The 22,433-nt window shown below is 44.5% G+C and overlaps 1 protein-coding gene across 1 annotated transcript in view; it reads left to right on the plus strand.

The window, feature by feature from the left end:
* Positions 1-9,408: 9,408 nt before the first annotated feature.
* The window catches only part of LOC125519045 (uncharacterized), a 57,794-nt gene continuing 44,769 nt past the window's right edge, over positions 9,409-22,433 (plus strand). Inside the window, exons 1-3 of the mRNA XM_087536847.1 lie at positions 9,409-9,537; positions 10,854-10,937; positions 11,762-11,875. Coding sequence (XP_087392973.1) covers positions 9,409-9,537; positions 10,854-10,937; positions 11,762-11,875 — 327 coding nt within the window. The remainder of the gene's footprint in view (positions 9,538-10,853; positions 10,938-11,761; positions 11,876-22,433) is intronic.

Raw genomic sequence — 22,433 nt, forward strand, 5'->3', positions numbered from 1 at the left:
CAAGGCGTCGTGGGGAAGCGCAGACGCCCATGTCCAATCAATCGCCATGCGGCGCCCAAGGCCGCAGGCTTTTGGGGCCCACGGCGCTTCGCGCTCGCCCCTTTGCTTTCCTACCAGGCCAAGCCGGGCGCGCCATGGGCCCGGGGAATACTGTCGGCGTTCTGAGAACGGGGGTCCCCATACTTGCCTGCCTGTGGCCTGCGGCGTGGCTCAAGTGGGGGCCCAGCGCGGCCCATCTTCATCAGCTCAAGCTCAAGACCCTCGCGAGGGGCCAAGCCTCGCGGGGTGGACGACAGGAAGCTTCCTCAGAGGCAGCCTCATCAGGCAGGCTCGCGAGGAGGCGGAGAGATCAAGGCAGGGGTACCTCGCGAGGAACCCGTGACGCAAGCCATGACGATCGAGACCATGCGGGTACCAGGCGGGCGCCGGCCTGCGCAGTGTCCTTGTGTCCCCTTTGGTGCAAAGGGGGCAAGCACAGGCCAAGGTATCAGGCAAAGGTTGCCATTCTGGTGCAACGAGACCAAGACCAGCAGAGCGGCAGGACGGAGGTCACCGTGGAGCCCAAGACGGCGTCATCACCAGTACTTTTGGTAGCCGAAGACCACCTTTGGTCAGGATAACTTGTACTACCTGTTCCCCTTTAAAATGGCCAATTGTTGGCGCCCTTCCCGCTCATTATTTGGGGAGAGGCCCAGGGCCTCTATAAATAGAGCTAGCCACCACAGAGTAGGGGGGCGGCGGGAAATCTAGTACAACCCTAGCAGAGAGAAAGAGAGGCGACTGAACCCACCCTAGCATTTCATCACCCCAGCTCAAGAACACCTCTCGCGAGGCTATTCTTCCTTTGTACTGATCCTCATCAGCCCCTGAGGCAATCCACCACACCACACACTGGAGTAGGGTATTACACCACAACGGTGGCCCGAACCAGTATAAACCTTGTGTCCCTTGTGTTGTTCGTTGTTTCCAGCTCAAATCACGCGAGGAGATTGGACGCAGATCGGTAGGGGAGAGATCTCCGCACGCACCCCAGTGTTCGAACCTCAAGGGTCTGCCGGAACCCGAAATCCGACAGAAATAAGTCGGGCATAATTATGATACCGAATGTGAATACCCTACATAAGCACTGTTCATATACATAATTAAATAGGCTACTCTTTGAGTGCAAATTAACCTTTATTTTAGGATAGTTTGGTTGTTTAGTTATTGCACATATGTGTGCACTCCAACTCTGAGGATGCATTTGATTCTTCTATTCAGGTAGTCTAATGTCTAATGTTTATGTGTCAGTTCCATTTAACCAATACTCTCTCGAGCATTATGAAAATCCTGCTTCATATCATACCTAATTTGATGGGTCTACTATGTGTGTCTTGGGGATCCATATCTAAATTCTATACTCCCAGAGAAGACAGAGCGGTGTTAGGAAACTTCTGTGGCGGTATGCTTTTGGAGACAAGACATGCTTTGATACAAAAAAGATCTCATTTCTTGCTATGTCGAGAAGTGCTTTGATATAATTTCATTTTTGCGTGTTTGTCTGCTTTGTAGGTAGAACACCTCCGTTGTTTGCCAAATACCACAATGGGGGTACTGCCGAGTATCTTCTTGATCATGGTGCTAATCCAGACAAAGCAAATAACGACGGGGCTTTCCTGTTACATTATGCCGCTGAATTAGGTCCACCTCTATATCTCTGTTTTGCATCTCTAAGTTGCAAATTGTTTTGTGTTATCTTATTCAGAGCTATTTGCCTTTGTTTCATACAGTAATTTACCAATATTGTTCTTTGCTAATAAATTATCTTAAAACACGATGGTTAAGTTCTTCTAATGGGTCTCTCTGTTTGGAAGTACTGTTAGGATGATCTCCATCGTGTGGGCCCAACGGCCCACCGGGCCCTTAGATCCGCTCCCTGATCGGGGGCGCTCAACCCACTATGGTTGATGGGCCCCTGTCACCTGCACTATATAAAGAGGTGGGGGCCGGCGGCTCGGATAACGAGGTTCGTCGTGATGCCGTACAGCCCACCTACATCCCCTACCGATCTAGGGTTAGTGCAGTACTGACGGGAAGCACCGCCACCACCCCGCTACTCTCTGCCATCACCGGCACCATGCCCGGCACCGGGAGCTCCTCGAGCCACAAGGAAAAGGTAATACCTATCACCACTACCGGAATCCCATGCCCACTGGATCAATAGATTCTATCAATGGTATCAGCCCAGGTTGGCGTTTGGATTTTCGGTAGCAAAAAAAATTCCCCCCTCCCCAAAGAACCCTAGAACAGGGCAGAGTAAAGAAAACAAAAGTACATCGGAGAAGGCCTTGGGCCGCCGGCAAAGAGCGCCGCCGTCATGGTTGCGCCTGTTCCTCTTGATCCCGTCGCGCATCGACAAGCCGAGGCGACAGGGACGAAGAACCACCCCACACGGGGCAAAGAGCACCGCAGCCAAACCGCTCGACGGCGGCGCGCTCACCACAAAGGGAACGCGCAACCGGCGAGGGGGATGGCAACGGCGCCGCTGCAGGACAGCACCACAACTCTGCCGTAGGCGCAGCTGGGATCTAGGGGCGCGGCGAGCTCGTGTTCTCTCCCTCTAGCTCGGGCGGTTGTTGGAGGAAAGGCAGGGGAAAGAGTGGCGCGGCGCGGTCGCGTCTCGACGCCGTCGCCGGCGACCGGCGTGGCCGGACTCGCTGTTGCGCCATCTGTGGAGAGCACAGAGGAGGGCTCGACCTCGCGTCTCTGCCACTGGAAACGGAGAAAGAGGGAGGAAACGAGGTGAAAGGGAAGGAGAAGGAGGGGGGAGGGGAACAGCCACGCGCGCCGCGGCGGTTCATCGCCGTCGCCGGCGACCGCCGAGCCCCGACACCCCATGAGGGACAGAGGCGAGCGGCGCGTGCGGGAGGGGGGGAATGAGCGCTAGGGTTTTTTTCCCCGATGCCTGGAGCCTTGTTTGGTTCGGCCGATCCGCGCGCCGGACCGTCGGATGAAATCCGACGGCCAGGCCACAAACCCTAACCCGGCTGGGCCTTTGGGCCGAAAGGGGGCGCCGCCTGGGCCCAAGCCACCAGCAGCCGCGCGCGTTGGACGAGGCCGTAGCCGCGTGCTGAGCCGAGGCCGCAGCAACGCGCGCTGGGCTCTGCTGCAGCTATTTTCTCCTCTCTTTTTTTTCAGAAAATAGAGAAGTTACTGTTGTTAACAAAAAATTTATACAGTTTTAGTTCTTTTTTCTATTCCGATTTGTCTAACGAAAAATCTGTTTAGAGAATAGAAAAGTAAAAGAAATGAATCTGAAAAGTAAAAAAATCATGAATTTTTATTTGTTCAAAGAAAAGTTTCTGTAAAGAATAAAAAGTTCATGAATTTTTTATTCATGTTTTTTCGTTACAAATAAAAATAAAAGTGCTCTTTTAAAAGTGAATAGAACTAAAGTAAAAAAAATTTGTTGCTTCTCAAATGCATTTTTGAACCAACCGATTAAAATTGCTTAGAGAGTAAAAGAGTACAGGATTGTTTCTGAATTGAATATTGTAAAATTTTCGCTGCAAAGTAAAAGTTTTATCCTCCAATTAAATTGGAACCAACGGGAAAATTTAATTGGAAGAACTATTCTTAGCAATGTTTTTCCCCTGTGGGCGAAATAAGATGCAGATAGTTTTCACTATGACAAAAGAAAGATATTTGTTTTAAAGTTAACATACGGTATTGTTATTTTCTGACCAACGTTGATGATAACAGTACTATAATTCTATGAGCCTTATGTTCAAAGATTAAATCTCTGATAAATTTTGTATCAAAGTGATCAATTTTCAGAGAACAGATAAAGTTCAAAAAATGCTCTTGAGCTAGAGAAATGTATATTTCTTGTTTCCGCTGCAATAAAGTTGATGATGATGATTATTTCTTAGAAAAGTTGTTTAATAGACATACACATTGTTTATGAGCTATATGCATTATTTCCATTTCCGCCAACCGGTGATATGGAATTAATGTAGAAGGATGATGTTTTATTCTAATTCTGCCCAACGGTGATTTAGAATATAAAAGAAATTTTTTAAAAGTTTAATGTGCATATTTTTTAACCAGACCGACATGGGGTTATTTTTTATGCTCGTTATTGTTGATTATTGGCTAAGTTTTCTCAGATTAAAAGTTTTCCATGCTTTCATTCGTGAAAGTGAATGTCTTGGTACTTGTGACCCGAAAGATGACCAAGAAAGGTCATAACGTGAGAGAGTATGTTCTCTCTAAAGAATGGCTTCAAAAGAAAAGAGATAGATCATTGAGAGTCTTGGTTGATGAATGTCTTTCATGTACTCTCTATGAAGAAGGTTTTTCAGTCAACATGATTTGAAATGAAACAAGCAACATGCGTGTTTAATTTGACCAACGTCGGATCAAGCATGTGTGTCAAAGAGCATTTGGGTTTATTTCTGAATTTGATGATTGAATATGCAGTCAAAAGAGCCAATTCTGGCATTTATGTCCCTTACAGGGAATTACCCGCATAGCGGGAAAAGATGATTATGATAAAACCCGCATGGCTGGAAAAGTCTGGGAAAATACCTGTGTAACTGGGTAAAGTTGACATAGTATTATGTCAAAAATCCTGTATGGCGGGAGAAATGTAGGCAAAGGACTTATCATGTATGGCAGAAGAAAGATATGATGACTCATGTGTGTTTAATGTATCCCACTCTCAGAGAAAAGTATGAAGTAGCTATTATGCTTTCCTAGTATCGACCGTACACCTTATGTGTAACGGTCATTAAGCACTCAATAAATCCAAAAAGAATAAAAGTTACAGACGAACCTAAAGATAAGAATGATATGCAAGTGTGACTTGCAAAAGTACTAATGATAAAGAACTATTTTGAGTTTCCAAAATGGAATGAGGAATAAGGAAAAAGTACTCCCATACCAGTTAACAGATAACTTCATTACATATGAAGTAATCAGATAAATGAGGTAGATACTCAAAGTTTCCTCAATTCACAAGAGTTGTGAATGGTTTTTCGAAATTGTGGCAGAAAAGTTCTTACCACATTTCAAGGGGGAGAAAGAAATATGAGATATCCATTAATGAAGAATGTGATCGTCTGGGGGAGTACGACGATCATAATAATACCCCTAAAGAAAAGAAATAGTTGTATTCCTGAATCTTTTACAGTTCCAAAAACAGACTAAGGAATACTAAGACGGTGCTTAAAGTGCCATAAAGAAGAAAGTTTTACCAGAATAAACACAAACAATAAAGTTTAAAGATACGCCATTTTTAGTGAAGATGGAGTAATCTGGGGGAGCATGTTGTATGATCTATACAACACCTAATGTTAACTCTATAAAGGATGAATGAGTACACATGGATCTTGTGACACAGGTCCCTGTAAAACCTATTGCCTCTTGGAAATAAAAGACTAGAATTAATTTGCCTCTTGGCAATGACAGAGCAACAACAGCCCCATATGAAAGATGTGCCAGTACCTGAGACACAGATGGTCTCAAGGAATGAGAAAATCAGATACTTCTGATTACTATAAAGTCTATGTTAGTGAAATTCAAATCGAGGTTGATCCCACCTCATTTAAAGCGCTCAATCGAGCTTAGAGAAGTGTCGGTTTGTCTAAATGATAAGAGACTATGTGAGATGAAATAAAATTGGTGAATCCCGACAATGTTTGGGACTCATAAGTAATTTCCAATGGATCATAAACAGTAGGCTGTAAAAGGTCTACAAGGTTAATGTGACTCCAAAGGAAATATGTAAAGGTGTAAAGCGTGACTTGAATTGAAATTTTTTTTTGCAAAGAGAATGAACAAATTACAATGAGTGTTAGTGGTACATCATGTCCGACATCATGATCTGAGTTACATCAGATGAATGTAAAGAACACAAGGGATACTTCTTCAAGAAGTTTTTTATGGACTAGAGCAAGTCTGTAGACAGTTGCATTTAAAGTTTAAAGAATCAGATGATATTTTGGGTTAAAGAAAATGGAAGGACAATTGTATTCATGGAAAGTTATAGAATGGGAAATTCATTTCCCAATCTTGTGCATGTGGATGACGTCCTACTTGCTAGTGGTGATGTCAATCTACTTCAGGAGGAGAAAAGAAGTTCTTGTCCTCAAAGTTCAAAATTGCATTTCTCGGAGCGTCTCTCGTTATAAATATCGAGATTCACCAAGAAAATAATAAAATGGGGTATTAGGAATGTCGCATGGACATGCTAACACAGATCTCTAAAGTATGCATGCGAGAAAACCTACGCATGTTCTTATAGTTAAGGGTAATGGAACTGGAAACTATGGTGTTCCAAAAGTTGATGAGAAAAGATTGAAAACGGATATGGTACCATATGCTTCAGCTGTTGGAAGCTCAATATATTACCCTGACACAATTCATGGAACCGGGTTGTTTTGGCAATATCCAGTTCATATATAGATCACTGGAATGGAGTCAAAGATATCGGCCTCATGCTGAAAGAAATAAGTTCTCTCAAAAGATTGTGAGTACAAAGACAGGACTTGTGAAATGTATAGCGAAATCCACAATTGTCGCTAACTTTTATACTTGGAGGTTTTATGTGGAAAAGCTCCAAAGAATGAAACAATTATCATCAATGTGATGCAAAGATATTTTATAGCTTGATATGAGGCTGAGGGACAGGCAAAATGGTTAAGGAGACCTGTACCCGGAGTTACTAATGATTGACAACAGCGATAACCATTTTAAGTTGTTCGCTCATATGACAACGAGTCAAGTGTTGATGCCAAACACACTGACACAGAGTTATGCGTTGTAAAGGAGAAAGTCCGGAATTATGTAGAAATGCTTGAAGCATAAGAGCAACAGACAAGTGTTTGCAGATCTGCTTATTAAAGGCTTACCGCTCAGTGTGTTCGGAGAACACACGGTCGACATGGGTTTTATGGTATAGTCTAAGATTTCCGGACAATAAAGGGCCCAAGGTTAAAGAATTTGTTTCAAAACAGAGAGGTACGTTGTGCCTGTCTGATTCTATCGGCAATTGAGCTGTGACGATGAAACATGTTCTATGTATTGATCTGTTATGAAACGAGTAAAGTAAAAGTATAAGGTCAAAAGTAAAAGGTGAGATCAAGGGGGAGAATGTTAGGATGATCTCCACCGTGTGGGCCCAACGGCCCACCGGGCCCTTAGATCCGCGCCATGATCGGGGGCGCTCAACCTACTATGGTTGACGGGCCCCTGTCACCTGCACTACATAAAGAGGTGGGGGCCGGCGGCTCGGATAACGAGGTTCATCGCGATGCCGTACACCCCACCTACATCCCCTACCGATCTAGGGTTAGTGCAGTGCTGACGGGAAGCACCGCCACCACCCCGCTACTCTCTGCCATCACCGGCACGATGCCCGGCACCGGGAGCTCCTCGAGCCACAAGGAAAAGGTAATACCTATCACCACTACCGGAATCCCATGCCCACTGGATCAACAGATTCTATCAAGTACATGTTGTTTTAGACTCATTAGGCTGTTTGAGAATGCGCGGCATATTAGGTTTCTAAGTAGAGGTTTGGTGGTATTTCCTGATATACTCTTAGCTGTACTAAATAATAATCTTGCACACGCTTCTAGTCAAAGTCATCTATATATTTATGTTTAGCCATTAGCCGAAGTTCTACCGTGTGCATGCATGTATTGCATCAAATCAGGGCTCTTTGTGTAGCATAATTACTACTATTTTAAATACTTCAACATGGATATAGTGGCTTAGCTGTTGTGCATGTGCAATATCCTAAAATGTCACCTCATTGGGAAGTCAAATAACCTAATACATGTCACTATCATTCCAGTCTTACATGGTTGTGGAGTGGCAATAATCTGGTAGCTGACTTAATAACCTGGTTACCAAGTGGCTCTAACCTGGCAATTACTAACGAAAAGAAGTTATCGAAACATATGTACGTGAGATCTAGTTTCGACGGTATCATCACAGCAAAGCCAACAATGAGCAGAGAACGTCAATCAGACACACGATTTCGGAGATAGAAGTTCTTGAAAATTCAAAAAAAATGTGTCTTTCTGGTTTCATCTTTGCATGCATTGGTCTTTTGGTATTGTGCATGTGGCAGCGAGTAACCATGCTGTACATCATGGTCTTATCTTATTGAATATCCCCTTTGATGGGAATTAGGCCCCATCCCTAAATACTCCTATTAAAAGTTTGGGTTTTTATCATTTATGCCACCGGTTGTGTTTCGCTACTCAGTTTAACTATGAAAATTTTGGCTTTGATTCCTTCCAATCCGAACAAATCCTCATTGGGCTTTTTTGTAGCACCTGATCAAGGCAAACACAGGTACAGGATACATCAGAAAAAAAAAATTGTCACGAAAAAATACCTATCATCTTACTTGGTTTCTCATCTTACATTCTTACATAGAGATAAAAATACGTTGCATACTAACTAGATCCATAAAACCAGAATTGTTGTGTTTGTGAACCCATCTCCTGTTACTAAATTGGAGAGGTCCATGCTGCACTTTGGGAAGTAGGACGTAGCGAACTGTGAACCTGATGAATCATGAATCGAGTAGCCATGCTGTAGATCATGGTTTATCTTACTGAATACCCCCCTTGATGGGAATTAGGCCCCATCCCTTAATACTCCTATTAAAGGTTAACTTAACTATGAAAATTTTGGCTTTGATTCCTTCCAATTCAAACAAGTCCTCATTGGGCTTTTTTGTAGCACATGATCAAGGCAAACACAGGCCCAGGATACTTTTTTTTTCTTTCGAGAAAACGCAAAAGCTTTGCGTTTCTTTGCATTGAAAAGTGAGAAGTTCAGTTACAGACGTCTGTGGACGCGTGAGTTACAGCGTGATTAGTGTACATCCCATGTTTGTGGCAGTACAAGCCGGAGGCCGGGTGCCCCAGCAGCCGCCCAAGGGGAGGCCTCGTCCTTGATCCTATCGAGTAGCGTGTTCATGGATGGTGTTGCGTTGTCGAAGACGCAGCTGTTCCTGTGTTTCCAAACCATCCAAGGCACGAGCAGCGCAACGGACTACACCAGAAACGAAAGAAATTGTCACAAAAAAATACCTACCATCATACCTTATAAGCTCATGGATTCTTTTTAGAAGAGATTACCGGAAAACCAAAGAGATCTGTAAAGACTAGAATATCACCAAAGAACTAGCCATGGACAGGGGTGCGTGGAAGCTAGCTATCCATGTGCCAGAACCATGAGTTGGTTGCGAGATCTTATGGGTTTCAGCTCTAGCCTACCCCAACTTGTTTGGGACTAAAGGCTTTGTTGTTGTTGTTGTTGTTGTTGTTGTTGTTGTTGTTGTTGTATTGCCAGAAAACACCTCTCCTGTTTGTAATAAGTTCCGTGTTTCTCCCAGGCATTTGTGAAATGATAGAGCTTTTGCTTGCAAAAGGAGCTTATGTTGACCCAGTATCTGCTCGTGGAACACCACTTCATGTTGCTGCTGCTGAAGGGCATTATGATGCTATGAAGATTTTATTGGACCACAATGCAGATGTAAGTTTAAGTACATACCATTTCTGCCTCAAGTTAACCTACATGTTTTGAACTTTAATTACTTGTGTTTTGCAATTTTTCCCTCGGCTGTCTTGTCATGTTCTGTTTAATTGATTGTGTATGGTTGCTTGATGCTGCTATGGTGTTTGTGCTGCATAGTTAACACCTTGAAATCCTCAGTACATCTTTCTTCTCTTCTGCATGCCCCTCGTTGTGTAGTAGTTGTAATGCTACATCTCATCATAGTGTCTTGGTAATAAGTATGCTTCATCCACTTCCCTTTCAAATTTATAGCACTATACTATCAAATGTACAGTGCATTTCGAATATAATTGTATTTTTGGAATGCGAGCACATAATACTGAACATCTTCTCATTTTTGGTCCCTCCAATGCCAATTTCCATGCATAAAACTACTTAATATGATTGCTTTCTTTGTACATATTGGCCACAATAGATTAGTCTCTAACTCTCTATCATGTATTGCCATTTGTTTTTGAGTGCTACCTGGAATTTTATGAAGTTTACTTGACCAATATGATAGTAAGCTACAAGGTTCCACAACATATTCACACCGTTGTTGACTTCTTGTGTATTTTGTTAATTCCATGGGAGCTGTTTAATTTCCACTGAAGAGGCTTGCTTCGGTTCACGCACCCAATTCTACCTGCATCTGCAAATTCTTCTGCGTGGCTATCCCTCACATAATCTTTCCCTGTCGGCTCATCCATCTTCCCATATAAGCTATGGGTGTGACCGTGTGAGGGTGATGTTGCCTCCCAAATCGTTCTCACTGCTGGCCTGATGCATCATCTTCTTCGTTTTCTAGTTGTGGTTCCATATTCAGGTTTTAGTACCTTCTCTTCTTGATGGCTGCATTGCTTTTGTTGGGGTTTGAGATCCTAATGACTGGCCGGTGATGATTAAAAGATCGAATCTTTCTTTAAACAAAACAGTCTGGATCTGTAAACTAGATTGGCTTATGCTCCATTAATACCGTGTGGCTGTGAAATTCACATCAGATTGATATGAGCGGAAAGGCAGTATACCATGCAATTCTGCTTGCAGATTCCATGTAAACAATCATAAATAAATGATATGCGGTGGTAATCATGGCATTATCTTTGTACTATATATAGGAGCACGTACGTCGGTTCAATGGCATTAGGGCCTGATTACCAATATAATCTTGACAAAATAACCTTCTCACTGATTTTACTGTGGGCGTACGAATCAATTTTCTTTGCTGAAAGCTTGCCTCATCAATTTAGTTCTATTTATTGACCATTGGAGCTGATATCTTAATATTTCTCCAGTACAACAAGATGGTAAATGGTGTGACACCTCTTATGGCTGCTACAGATGCCAACTCAACGGAATGTATCAAGCTCCTAGTTAAGGTGTTGTACATTCATCTGAGCTTTGTCAAGTCCATGAATTTAATTTTGTTGGGTACCCATTTTCTATGTTTATTTTCCATACTGAATTTGTTCTTTTTTACTTCCTTTTCTGGCATTTGTTTTTCGTACTGGCTGCAGTTGTGCATGCTGCAATTTGTGACCCCTTGTACCGGACACTTCCGTAACCATTTTTTTGCTGAAAAAACTAGTGGCGCGTTGAGGCTGGGGAGGACATCTGCATATGTGCCATGTTGATATTAATAGTTACCTAAACATGGTACCAGTTTATGACAATTTTGGTGGTAATTTTTATACTCCCTCCATTTTTATATACAAGGTCACTATGGGATACATATTTTGCATCTATACAAGGCCATCAACAGTAATCGAGGCAAAGTGAATGATATTTTCTGGTACTAACAACCTGTTTAATACTTGCATGCATGAAGTCATAATGACAATCAGCTACTTCCTCCACTCAGTTTCTTTGCATGCATGCGGAGTATTAATGATCCCAGTAAACAAGAAGAAAAGTTAACTTGTAAAGTAGGCATTAAATTTTACATTGGTACCTGTAATCCGAATTTGTGGCCTTGTATACAAAAATGGAGGGAGTACTTACAATACTGAGCATGGACGTTAGGAGATTATCATGAGTAGTCGAAATATTATGCTTGTGCAGTCATAGAAATTTGAGAAAAGATACGCTTATGTAATCAAATCCTTTTTCCTCCTTATATTTGCAGCAAAAATTCAGGTAGTTCGTTAAGATATCATGTATCACATGCATCCTGCATAGAATTGATTTAATTGATGTCCTGTAGGTTCAGGAGGAGCCTATGCTTAAACGGGAAATCACGGCATCAGAGCTTATATCACTAGGGAGTATCTCTTTAAAGAAAAAAGATTATGTTGTCGCAGCAAAATTGTACAGTCAGGTATATTAAAGCACCATATATTTCTTGCTTTTTTTAGCTTTCCAGCATTTCAGTTTACATTGCATGCATTATAATTTATAGTTTCTTGCATAGCTCTCAGTCTGAAAATATTTAAGGTTCCTGGTTTCGCATTAATTGTTGAATGCATAGTCTGAAGTAATATTTTTGGGCAAAAATATACCAGAATACCTGGAGCTCCACATGGACCTGGGTGTCGTTTATCAAAAACTTTAGTCATGGAAAGGTTCCTACTAAAAGGGTCCGGGGCGTAGACTCCAACTGGCTTTGTTATTTCTAATAACTTGGGATTTGTTCAGAAAAGGGTTCAGCTGACAGGTGACACTATGCTGTGTCTTTCTTTTCGTTGCTTTGGTCATGTATCCTCTAAATTTCGTGGTGCAAAGTACTCATTTTGTGATAATGGATATGGACCATGAGATATTGTTGGTACTTCTGCTCAGGTATAAACAGGAAAAAAATAGTGTTACCTTGAGACTAATGCAATATGTTTGAGGATGTGATTAGGATTTCTGTGTCTTGACCACTTTTTTGACAGGGATGACTAGAATGACCGAGTGGGCTAATGAAAAAGCAAGCTGTTTAGAGCCTGTTTGGATCCCCTCCACTCCCTTAAATTCTTTACTCCGCTCCCTGCTCCTATACTGTTGGCTCCACGTGCAAAAGCAGGAGTAGATTTCATGTTTGGCTGTTGACTGTAGAAATTATGAGATGATTGAATATTTGTGTTGTATTGATCTGACCCTCGTAGGGGTATATATAGAGTATAATATAGGATGAGACTTGGAGTACAAGACAAGTTGTAGTTTGCTTGAACTATCATATCTCTCTATGTATCTCTACACAATTATACTTCTAACATTCTCCCTCAGTCGTAGCAAGAGTGGAGCGGATAATTACGACTGAATTTGAAGTCTTGTGCTTCCGTCGTCTTCTCCGCTGCGCCATCATCACCGCATCTTTGATGGGTCGACACCTAGGCGGTGACTGCGTCCCCTTCTGGTGCCTCCCTTGTCTCTCCTCTATTCCCTCCCGCAGTCACTGCGGGAGTGGCGTGCACGCTGGTGACAACACGGACACTATTGACTAGAGTTGTTGCCGATGAGTTGTTGTAGACGTAGCCATTAATGTCAATGTCGAGGTAGCCGATCATGGACAGGTAGCCATGGTCGATGGTGTAGTCGTCGTGGATGATGAAGCCGCACAAAGCCGGAGGCGCAAAAAAATGCGCTATGTTGTAGATGACGAAGCTGCAGTCATGGACGATCCATCTTGCCAATGTCAAAGGGTGTCGTCGGTGATGAGTCCATCGGTTTTGCCGGAACCGGAGGAAACCCATCGAGCACACATCGGTTTTGCCAGAACCGTGTAGCCATGTAGGGGTAGTCACTGGAGTGACGCCGTGTCGATGCAGTCGTGTTGTCATGGATGACGCGGTCGATGCCGTCGTCGTGACATGGTCTCTGCCATCGTCGAGGTCGCGTTTTGCAGAAAAGTCTGTCAAACAACGCTAGATGTCCATTTTGTGGACGAGGTGCCGGCGATGTGTTGACGATGATGATGATGAAGACCTTGACGATGAAATGTCGGCGATACGTTGCAGCGGCGTGTTGATGATGATGAGTTGCTTGAAGACGTCCCTCCGGGCAACGAAGTATCGATGCCGTGTCTTGCTGGAGAAGTCAAGAAGGACACCGGCCTGGCGTGTCGATGGTGCAAATCGTGGTCGCTTCTTGTAGATGTGCTCGACGAAGAATTTTTTTTGTTGGACGCGATGTACCCGTAGATGTATAGCTAGCTTGGTGTCGCGGCATGAGGTTTAGTGTAGATCGCTTGACGGAGATAGCTTGGTGCAGCGGTTCATGGACGTGGCTCGAAGATTGCGTGGGCGACAGTACGGTCGGTGCAGGTCAGCCGGCTCGATGCAGAAGTAGCAGGTCAATGTCGATGTAGACGAGTTCGGCCGGTGCGTCCTAGTCACGTACGCGTACACCGTAGTCGCGTAGACGGAAAACTGACTGGAGCTGCACCATCAATCGTGGAGTCCGTGACGAGGCTGGTGAACCTGCATGGAGACTTGAACATGGATGATCGTTAATTGTATTTGCACTTGGCTCGTCTTTGCTCACGTACTGCCAACACGCATGGACGGCAGGTTCCTCTTGCTTGGGTGGATCGGGAAGCGGCCGCCCTCCCGGTGTCGGTGCATGGTCCCTCCTGATGCCCGGAGACAGCCCCTGAAGTAGCTCGGGCGTCGTCGGCGTGCAGATCGCCTGCATGCGCAAGACGCTGATCGGATCGTACGTGTGGCTGGGCAGTTTAACGATGTAGAGCCCTGAGCCTGCCCCGCCGCATGAGTGTGCCACCTCCTGGTTTATTGGCGACGGCTTCAGATCGGATAAAGAAGTCGATGAAGATGCAGCTGCCGGGAGATCCGGTATGCGAACAGGGATGGATCGCCTACGCCGGACGTACGCACACGGATTTCCTTTTCACCAAATTGCATCTAAGGATCGTCGGATTCTTTTGGTGGCTAATGAAAAAACTAATCTAATGAGAATTTCTAAAACTGAAATTGATCTAATGATGGGGAATTCGAAAATTGAATCTAAACTACGACACCGATCTAATCTTTGATTGATCGGGTGCCGCGTCCCTGGGAGAGGAGATTGATCTCCCTGGGGGCGGCGTGCTGCGGAAGTGGTGGAAGGTATCTAGGATCGGCGTCGTGAGACTAACCGCTCTAATACCATGTAGAAATTATGAGATGATTGAATATTTGTGGGGAGTGCTACACGTCCGCCGACGGATCTTTTTAAAAAATCCGCCGCCTCGCAAGCCGTCCGATATAAGTTACTCAACATACCATCCCACTTCGCAAAAAAAAAATATCCCACTTTACAACAAGAGTGTTGTTTTATAAACAACGGTGACTATTCCAACAAAGAGCTTTGTTTCATAAACATTAGTGGCTATTGAAAAAAAAGGGCTTTGTTTCAGAAACATTGATGACGTTGCTAAAAGTATCTCTGCGTATGGTATCTCTTTGCAACAAGAGTATTGTTTCAGAAACACAACTTACTATCGCAACAAGAGCTTCCTTCAGAAAACATGCTCCGTTGAAGGAGCACCGTGCGCCGCAGGAGCACCGTGAGCCGCTGCCGTCGCAGGTCCTTGCTATGATGCTCGCCGAGACGAGCCCCCGCCGCTCCCGGATGTCTCCACCTCCTGCCCCCGCGGGTATTCCTCGTCGAATCTGGCGAGATCCGGCTGGAATCCTCACCGTTGTCGCCCTCCTAATTGCACGAGTAGCCGTCCCTCATGGCTCCTGGACGTCCCCGCCTCCTGCCCGTGCCCCATCCTCGTCGGATCTGGTGAGATTCCTCGCCTCCATGGCTCCATTGCCCTCCAGCTGTAAGAGTCACTGCCGCTGCAAAAAAGGGCCAGGAAGTTGCAAATTTTCCCTTCCGAAACAATTGCTCGGTTGCAGAACGGTGTGTACACAGAGGTGGGGGTGGGGTTGCTCTCGTCCATCTGATCAGCTGACGATCTGACGGACATGGAGCCGACGGATGGACTGTGCGATCGGCCGGTTGAAGATAAGCTTTCCCCATATTTGTGTTGTATGTTGTGTTGTATTGGTCTGACCCTCGTAGGGGTATATATAGAGTACAATATAGGATGAGACTTGGAGTACAAGACAAGTGGTAGTTTGCTTGAACTATCCTATCACTCTCTCTTTATCTCTACACAATTATACTTCTAACACCACTCCATATGGTCGCGGGAGGGGTTTGCTATTCACGGGAGAAGAATTATTTTATCAGCCAACCTATCAACTGCGGGAGTCGCACGCGGAGCTCAGCTTTTGGCACTTCGCCAGATTGCACTACGACCGGCTCCGCTCCACTCCTCTGACTCCACGGAGCTGTGGCGTTCGGCGCTGCTCCGGCAGCTCCGGGAGCGGAGTTGCGGAGTGGAGCAGGTCCGAACAGGCCATTAGTATAAGTTATTTAGTTCAAAAGTTACTCTGCAGCTATGTGCAGATTTCTTGTTAGGACTAGAATAGGATGAACGAGTGTACTTTAACATTGTGCTATATATATTTAGTAAATGTATGTTAGGCTGGCTTTTGTAGACTTGCTAATTTGTATTTTATGTAGGCTAGTATGAATTTCTCTGCAGCTATGTGTAGATTTCTCTGCAGCCTAACGATCCGAGTTCAATTCTTAGAATTGACAAGTGATGCATATGGGTTTTCCCCCATTTATTGAGGATCAAGTTTGATGCGTGGTGAAACCACTCATCAAAAAATATCTTGATACTCAATTAAAAAATTCTGAAGACCATGTTTATCTTGGTACTCATACTAAAATGGTCATATGCATCCCATTTTTCATCTAGATTTCGGGGGAGAATTCCAACCGACATTGCATAAACTCTTCCAAAGCGATGGCGCGTGAGGGGGAAGGAGAGGGGGTGCCGGCCGAGCCACCGCCGCTGGAACCACCTCCGCTAATCAAGCAGGCGCGTGGGGGTGAGGTTGTGGCTGCCTTGCCATCGTCACCGGCGCCGCTGCGGCCGTCGGATTGTGCTGATTCCGAGTCAGACTCAGATCTGGATCAGAATCCGTCCGCCAGACCATTGGATTCAGTGCGTTGGAGTATCCGTTTCAAAGATGACCGGATGGTTGAGATCTGGCGGGATGGTTTCGTGTACGAGCACCCGTTGTCAAGATGGACGACGGTGAGGGATGAGGAGCACAACATTCTGGCTGGACAGTACCTGCGAGATGGCGAAAGGATTCAAACAGGTGCGCGTTTGCATATTGATTTCTTCGAAATTCTTGTGTTGGATCACTTGCAGGTTTCTTCTAGCGGGAAGGAGCAGATCAAGATCGTTGATCTAACCACTTCAAAGCATCAAATCACGAGACCGGATCCAGGGGTTGGAGGAAGGTTCTGGGTGCTTGTTGATGACGAAGAAGAGGAGTCTGACGATCGTCACTCGGCTGCAGCCAAAGAGCCAATGAAGAATGGGTTTTTGTCGTCGTTGGCGGCAGATGCTGTTGCGCCTTCACTCAAGATCCTGTCGGGAGAGAGGTTCAAGGACAAGAGGAGCTCCGCGCCAAGACCGGCGGCGGGCTGCAAACCTGCGGCGCTAGCAATCAAGCCGTGGATAGGACCCCTCCCCAAGGTAAGTTTGCCACATGCCACCTTATAGGAATTCTTTCCGGCAGATGGGTGGACGAAGGTCACCCGAAAAAAGAAAAAGAAAGTGATTCCGGCGAAGGTTCACACGCCGCCGCCGGCCATCGGTCCAGGCGAGATCCGGGCGGCGCGCTGCGTGTTGGGGAACGTAGTAATTTCAAAATTTTCCTACGCACACGCAAGATCATGGTGATGCATAGCAACAAGAGGGGAGAGTGTTGTCTACGTACCCTCGTAGACTATAAGCGGAAGCGTTATGACAACGCGGTTGATGTAGTCGTACGTCTTCATGATCGACCGATCCTAGTACCGAAAGTACGGCACCTCCGCGATCTGCACATGTTTAGCTCAGTGACGTCCCATGAACTCTCGATCCAGCTGAGTGTCGAGGGAGAGCTTCGTCAACACGACGGCGTGATGATGGTGATGCTGATGCTACCATCGCAGGGCTTCGCCTAAGCACTACGATGATATGACCGAGGTGGATTATGGTGGAGGGGGGCACCGCACATGGCTAAGGGATCAATGATCAACTTGTGTGTCTATGGGTGCCCCTGGCCACGTATATAAAGGATGGAGGAAGGAGGAGGCCGGTCCTCATAGGGCGCGCCCAAAGTGTGGAGTCCTACTAGGACTCCCTAGTCCTAGTAGGATTCCACCTCACATATCGAATAGGAAAAAAGGAAGGGGGAAGGAGAAGGGAGGAAGGGGGCGCCCCCTTTCCCTAGTCCAATTCGGACCAGTCCATGGGGAAGGGGCGCGGCCACCCTTGAGGCCTTTCTCTCCTTTCCCGTATGGCTCATTAAGGCCCAATACGAATTCATGTAACTCTCGGTACTCCGAAAAATACCTGAATCACTCAGAACCTTTCCGATGTCCGAATATAGCCTTCCAATATATCGATCTTTATGCCTCGACCATTTCAAGACTCCTCGTCATGTCCCCGATCTCATCCGGGACTCCGAACTACCTTCGGTACATCAAAACACATAAACTCATAATACCGATCATCACTGAACGTTAAGCGTGCAGACCCTACGGGTTCGAGAACTATGTATACAAAACCGAGACACGTCTCCGATCAATAACCAATAGCAGAACCTGGATGACCATATTGGCTCCCACATATTCTATGAAGATCTTTATCGGTCAAACCGCATAACGATATACGTTGTTCCCTTTGTCATCGATATGTTACTTGCCCGAGATTCGATCGTCGGTATCTCAATACCTAGTTCAATCTCGTTACCGGCAAGTCTCTTTACTCATTCCGTAATGCATCATCCTGCAACTAATTCATTAGTCACATTGCTTGCAAGGCTTATATTGATGTGCATTACCGAGAGGGCCCAGAGATACCTCTCCGACAATCGGAGTGACAAATCCTAATCTCGATCTATGCCAATTCAACAAACACCATCGGAGACACCTGTAGAGCACCTTTATAATCACCCAATTACGTTGTGATGTTTGGTAGCACACAAAGTGTTCCTCTGGTATTCGGGAGTTGCATAATCTCATAGTCTGAGGAACATGTATAAGTCATGAAGAAAGCAGTAGCAATGAAACTGTAACGATCATAATGCTAAGCTAATGAATGGGTCTTGTCCATCACATCATTCTTCTAATGTTGTGATCCCGTTCCTCAAATGACAACACATGTCTATGGTTATGAAACATAACCATCTTTGATAAACGAACTAGTCAAGTAGAGGCATACTAGGGACACTTTATTTGTCTATGTATTCACACATGTACTGAGTTTCTGGTTAATACAATTCTAGCATGAATAATAAATATTTATCATGATATAAGGAAATACAAATAACAACTTTATTATTGCCTCTAGGGCATATTTCCTTCAGTCTCCCACTTGCACTAGAGTCAATAATCTAGTTCACATATTCATGTGATTTAACACCAAGAGTTCACATCTTTATTTGATTAGTTCACATCTCCATGTGACTAACACCCAAAGGGTTTACTAGAGTCAATAATCTAGTTCACATCACTATGTGATTAACACCCAAAGAGTGATCATGTTTTGCTTGTGAGAGAAAATTTAGTCAACAGCTCTGCCACATTCAGAGCCGTATGTATTTTGCAAATTTTCTATGCCTACAATGCTTTGCACGGAGCTACTCTAGGTAATTGCTCGCACTTTCAATATGTATTTAGATCGAGACTTAGAGTCATCCAGATTGGTGTCAAAGCTTGCATCGACGTAACTCTTTACGACGAACTCTTTGTCACCTCCATAACCGAGAAACGTTTCCTTATTCCACTAAGGATATTTTTGACTGTTGTCCAGTGATCCACTCCTGGATCACTATTGTATCCTATTGCCAAACTTATGGTGAGGTACACAATAGGTCTGGTACACAGCATAGCATACTTTATAAAACCTATGACTGAGGCATAGGGAATGACTTTTCATTCTTTCTATTTTCTGTCGTGACCGGGTTTTGAGTCTTTACTCAACTTCACACCTTGCAACACAGGCAAGAACTCCTTATTTGACTATTCCATTTTGAACTACTTCAAAATCTTGTCAAGGTATGCACTCATTGAAAATATATCAAGCGTCTTGATCTATCTCTATAGATCTTGATGCTCAATATGTAAGTAGCTTCACCGAGGTCTTTCTTTGAAAAACTCCTTTCAAACACTCCTTTATACTTTTCAGAAAATTCTATATTATTTTCGATCAACAATATGTCATTCACATATACTCATTAGAAATTTTGTAGTGATCCCACTCACTTTCTTGTAAATATAGGCTTCACCGCAAGTCTGTATAAAACCATGTGCTTTGATCACTTTATCAAAGCATATATTCTAACTCTGAGATGCTTGCACCAGTCCATAGATGGTTCGATGGAGCTTGCTCACTTTGTTAGCATCTTTAGGATCGACAAAACCTTCTCGTTGCATCATATACAACTCTTCTTTAAGAAATCTATTAAGGAATGCAGTTTTGACATCCATTTACCATATTTCATAAAATGCGGCAACTGCTAACATGATTCGGACAGACTTTTAAGCATATATGAGTGAGAAAATCTCATCGTAGTCAACACCTTAAACTTGTCGAAAACATTTTGCGACAATTCAAGCTTTGTAGATAGTAACACTACTATCAGTGTCCGTCTTCCTCTTGAAGATCCATTTATTCTCAATGACTCACCAATCATCGGGCAAGTCAATCAAAGTCCATACTTTGTTCTCATACATGGATCCTATCTCAGATTTCATGGCCTCAAGCCATTTTGCGGAATCTGGGCTCATCATCGCTTCCTCATAGTTTGTAGGTTCGTCATGGTCTAGTAACATGACTTCCAGAACAGGATTATGTTGGGTTTCGTAGTAATTTCAAAAAAAATTCCTATGCACACGCAAGATCATGGTGATGCATAGCAACGAGAGGGGGGAGAGTGTGATCTACGTACCCTTGTAGATCGACAACGGAAGCGTTTGGTTGATGTAGTCGTACGTCTCCACGGCTCGACCGATCAAGCACCGAAACTACGGCACCTCCGAGTTCTAGCACACGTTCAGCTCGATGACGATCCCCGGACTCCGATCCAGCAAAGTGTCGGGGAAGAGTTCCGTCAGCGCGACGGCGTGGTGACAATCTTGATGTACTACCGTCGCAGGGCTTCGCCTGAGCACCGCTACAATATTATCGAGGACTATGGTGGAAGGGGGCACCGCACACGGCTAAGAATATGATCACGTGGATCAACTTGTGTCTCTAGGGTGCCCCCCTACCCCCATATATAAAGGAGCAAGGGAGGAGGAGGCCGGCCATAGGAGGAGGGCGCGCCAAGGGGAGTCCTACTCCCACCGGGAGTAGGACTCCTTCTTTCCTAGTCCAACTAGGAGAAGGGGGAAAGGAGGGAAGTGGAGAAGGAAGGGAGAGGGGGCCGTGCCTCAAACCCCTTGTCTAATTCGGACTGGGCTTGGGAGGGGCGCGCGCCACCTCCTGGCTCCTTCCCACTAAAGCCCAATAATGCCCAATACTCTTCCCCGTATTCCCGTAATTCCCCGGTACTCCGAAAAATACCCGAATCACTCGGAACCTTTCCGATGTCCGAATATAGTCGTCCAATATATCGATCTTTACGTCTCGACCATTTCGAGACTCCTCATCATGTCCCCGATCTCATCCGGGACTCCGAACTCCTTCGGTACATCAAAAATCATAAACTCATAATATAACTGTCATCAAAACCTTAAGCGTGCGGACCCTACGGGTTCGAGAACAATGTAGACATGACCGAGACACGTCTCTGGTCAATAACCAATAGCGGGACCTGGATGCCCATATTGGCTCCTACATATTCTACGAAGATCTTTATCGGTCAGACCGCATAACAACATACGTTGTTCCCTTTGTCATCGGTATGTTACTTGCCCGAGATTCGATCGTCGGTATCTCAATACCTAGTTCAATCTCGTTACCGGCAAGTCTCTTTACTCGTTTCGTAATACATCATCTCACAACTAACTCATTAGTTGCAATGCTTGCAAGGCTTATGTGATGTGTATTACCGAGAGGGCCCAGAGATACCTCTCCGACAATCGGAGTGACAAACCCTAATCTCGAAATACGCCAACCCAACATGTACCTTTGGAGACACCTGCAGAGCTCCTTTATAATCACCCATTTACATTGTGACGTTTGGTAGCACACAAAGTGTTCCTCCGGCAAATGGGAGTTGCATAATCTCATAGTCATAGGAACATGTATAAGTCATGAAGAAAGCAATAGCAACATACTAAACGATCGGGTGCTAAGCTAATGGAATGGGTCATGTCAATCACATCATTCTCCTAATGATGTGATCCCATTAATCAAATAACAACTCTTTTGTTTATGGTTAGGAAACATAACCATCTTCGATTAACGAGCTAGTCAAGTAGAGGCATACTAGTGACACTTTGTTTGTCTATGTATTCACACAAGTATTATGTTTCCGGTTAATACAATTCTAGCATGAATAATAAACATTTATCATGATGTAAGGAAATAAATAATAACTTTATTATTGCCTCTAGGGCATATTTCCTTCAGTCTCCCACTTGCACTAGAGTCAATAATCTCGTTCACATCGTCATGTGATTTAACAGCAATAGTTCACATCACCATGTGATTAACACCCATAGTTCACATCGATATGTGATCAACACCCAAAGGGTTTACTAGAGTCAGTAATCTAGTTCACATCGCTATGTGATTAACACCCAAAGAGTACTAAGGTGTGATCATGTTTTGCTTGTGAGATAATTTTAGTCAACGGGTCTGTCATATTCAGATCCGTAAGTAT

The sequence above is a fragment of the Triticum urartu genome, chromosome 7A (assembly GCF_056163025.1).
Source record: "Triticum urartu cultivar PI428250 chromosome 7A, HENAU_Tu73, whole genome shotgun sequence".
NCBI lineage: Eukaryota > Viridiplantae > Streptophyta > Magnoliopsida > Poales > Poaceae > Triticum > Triticum urartu.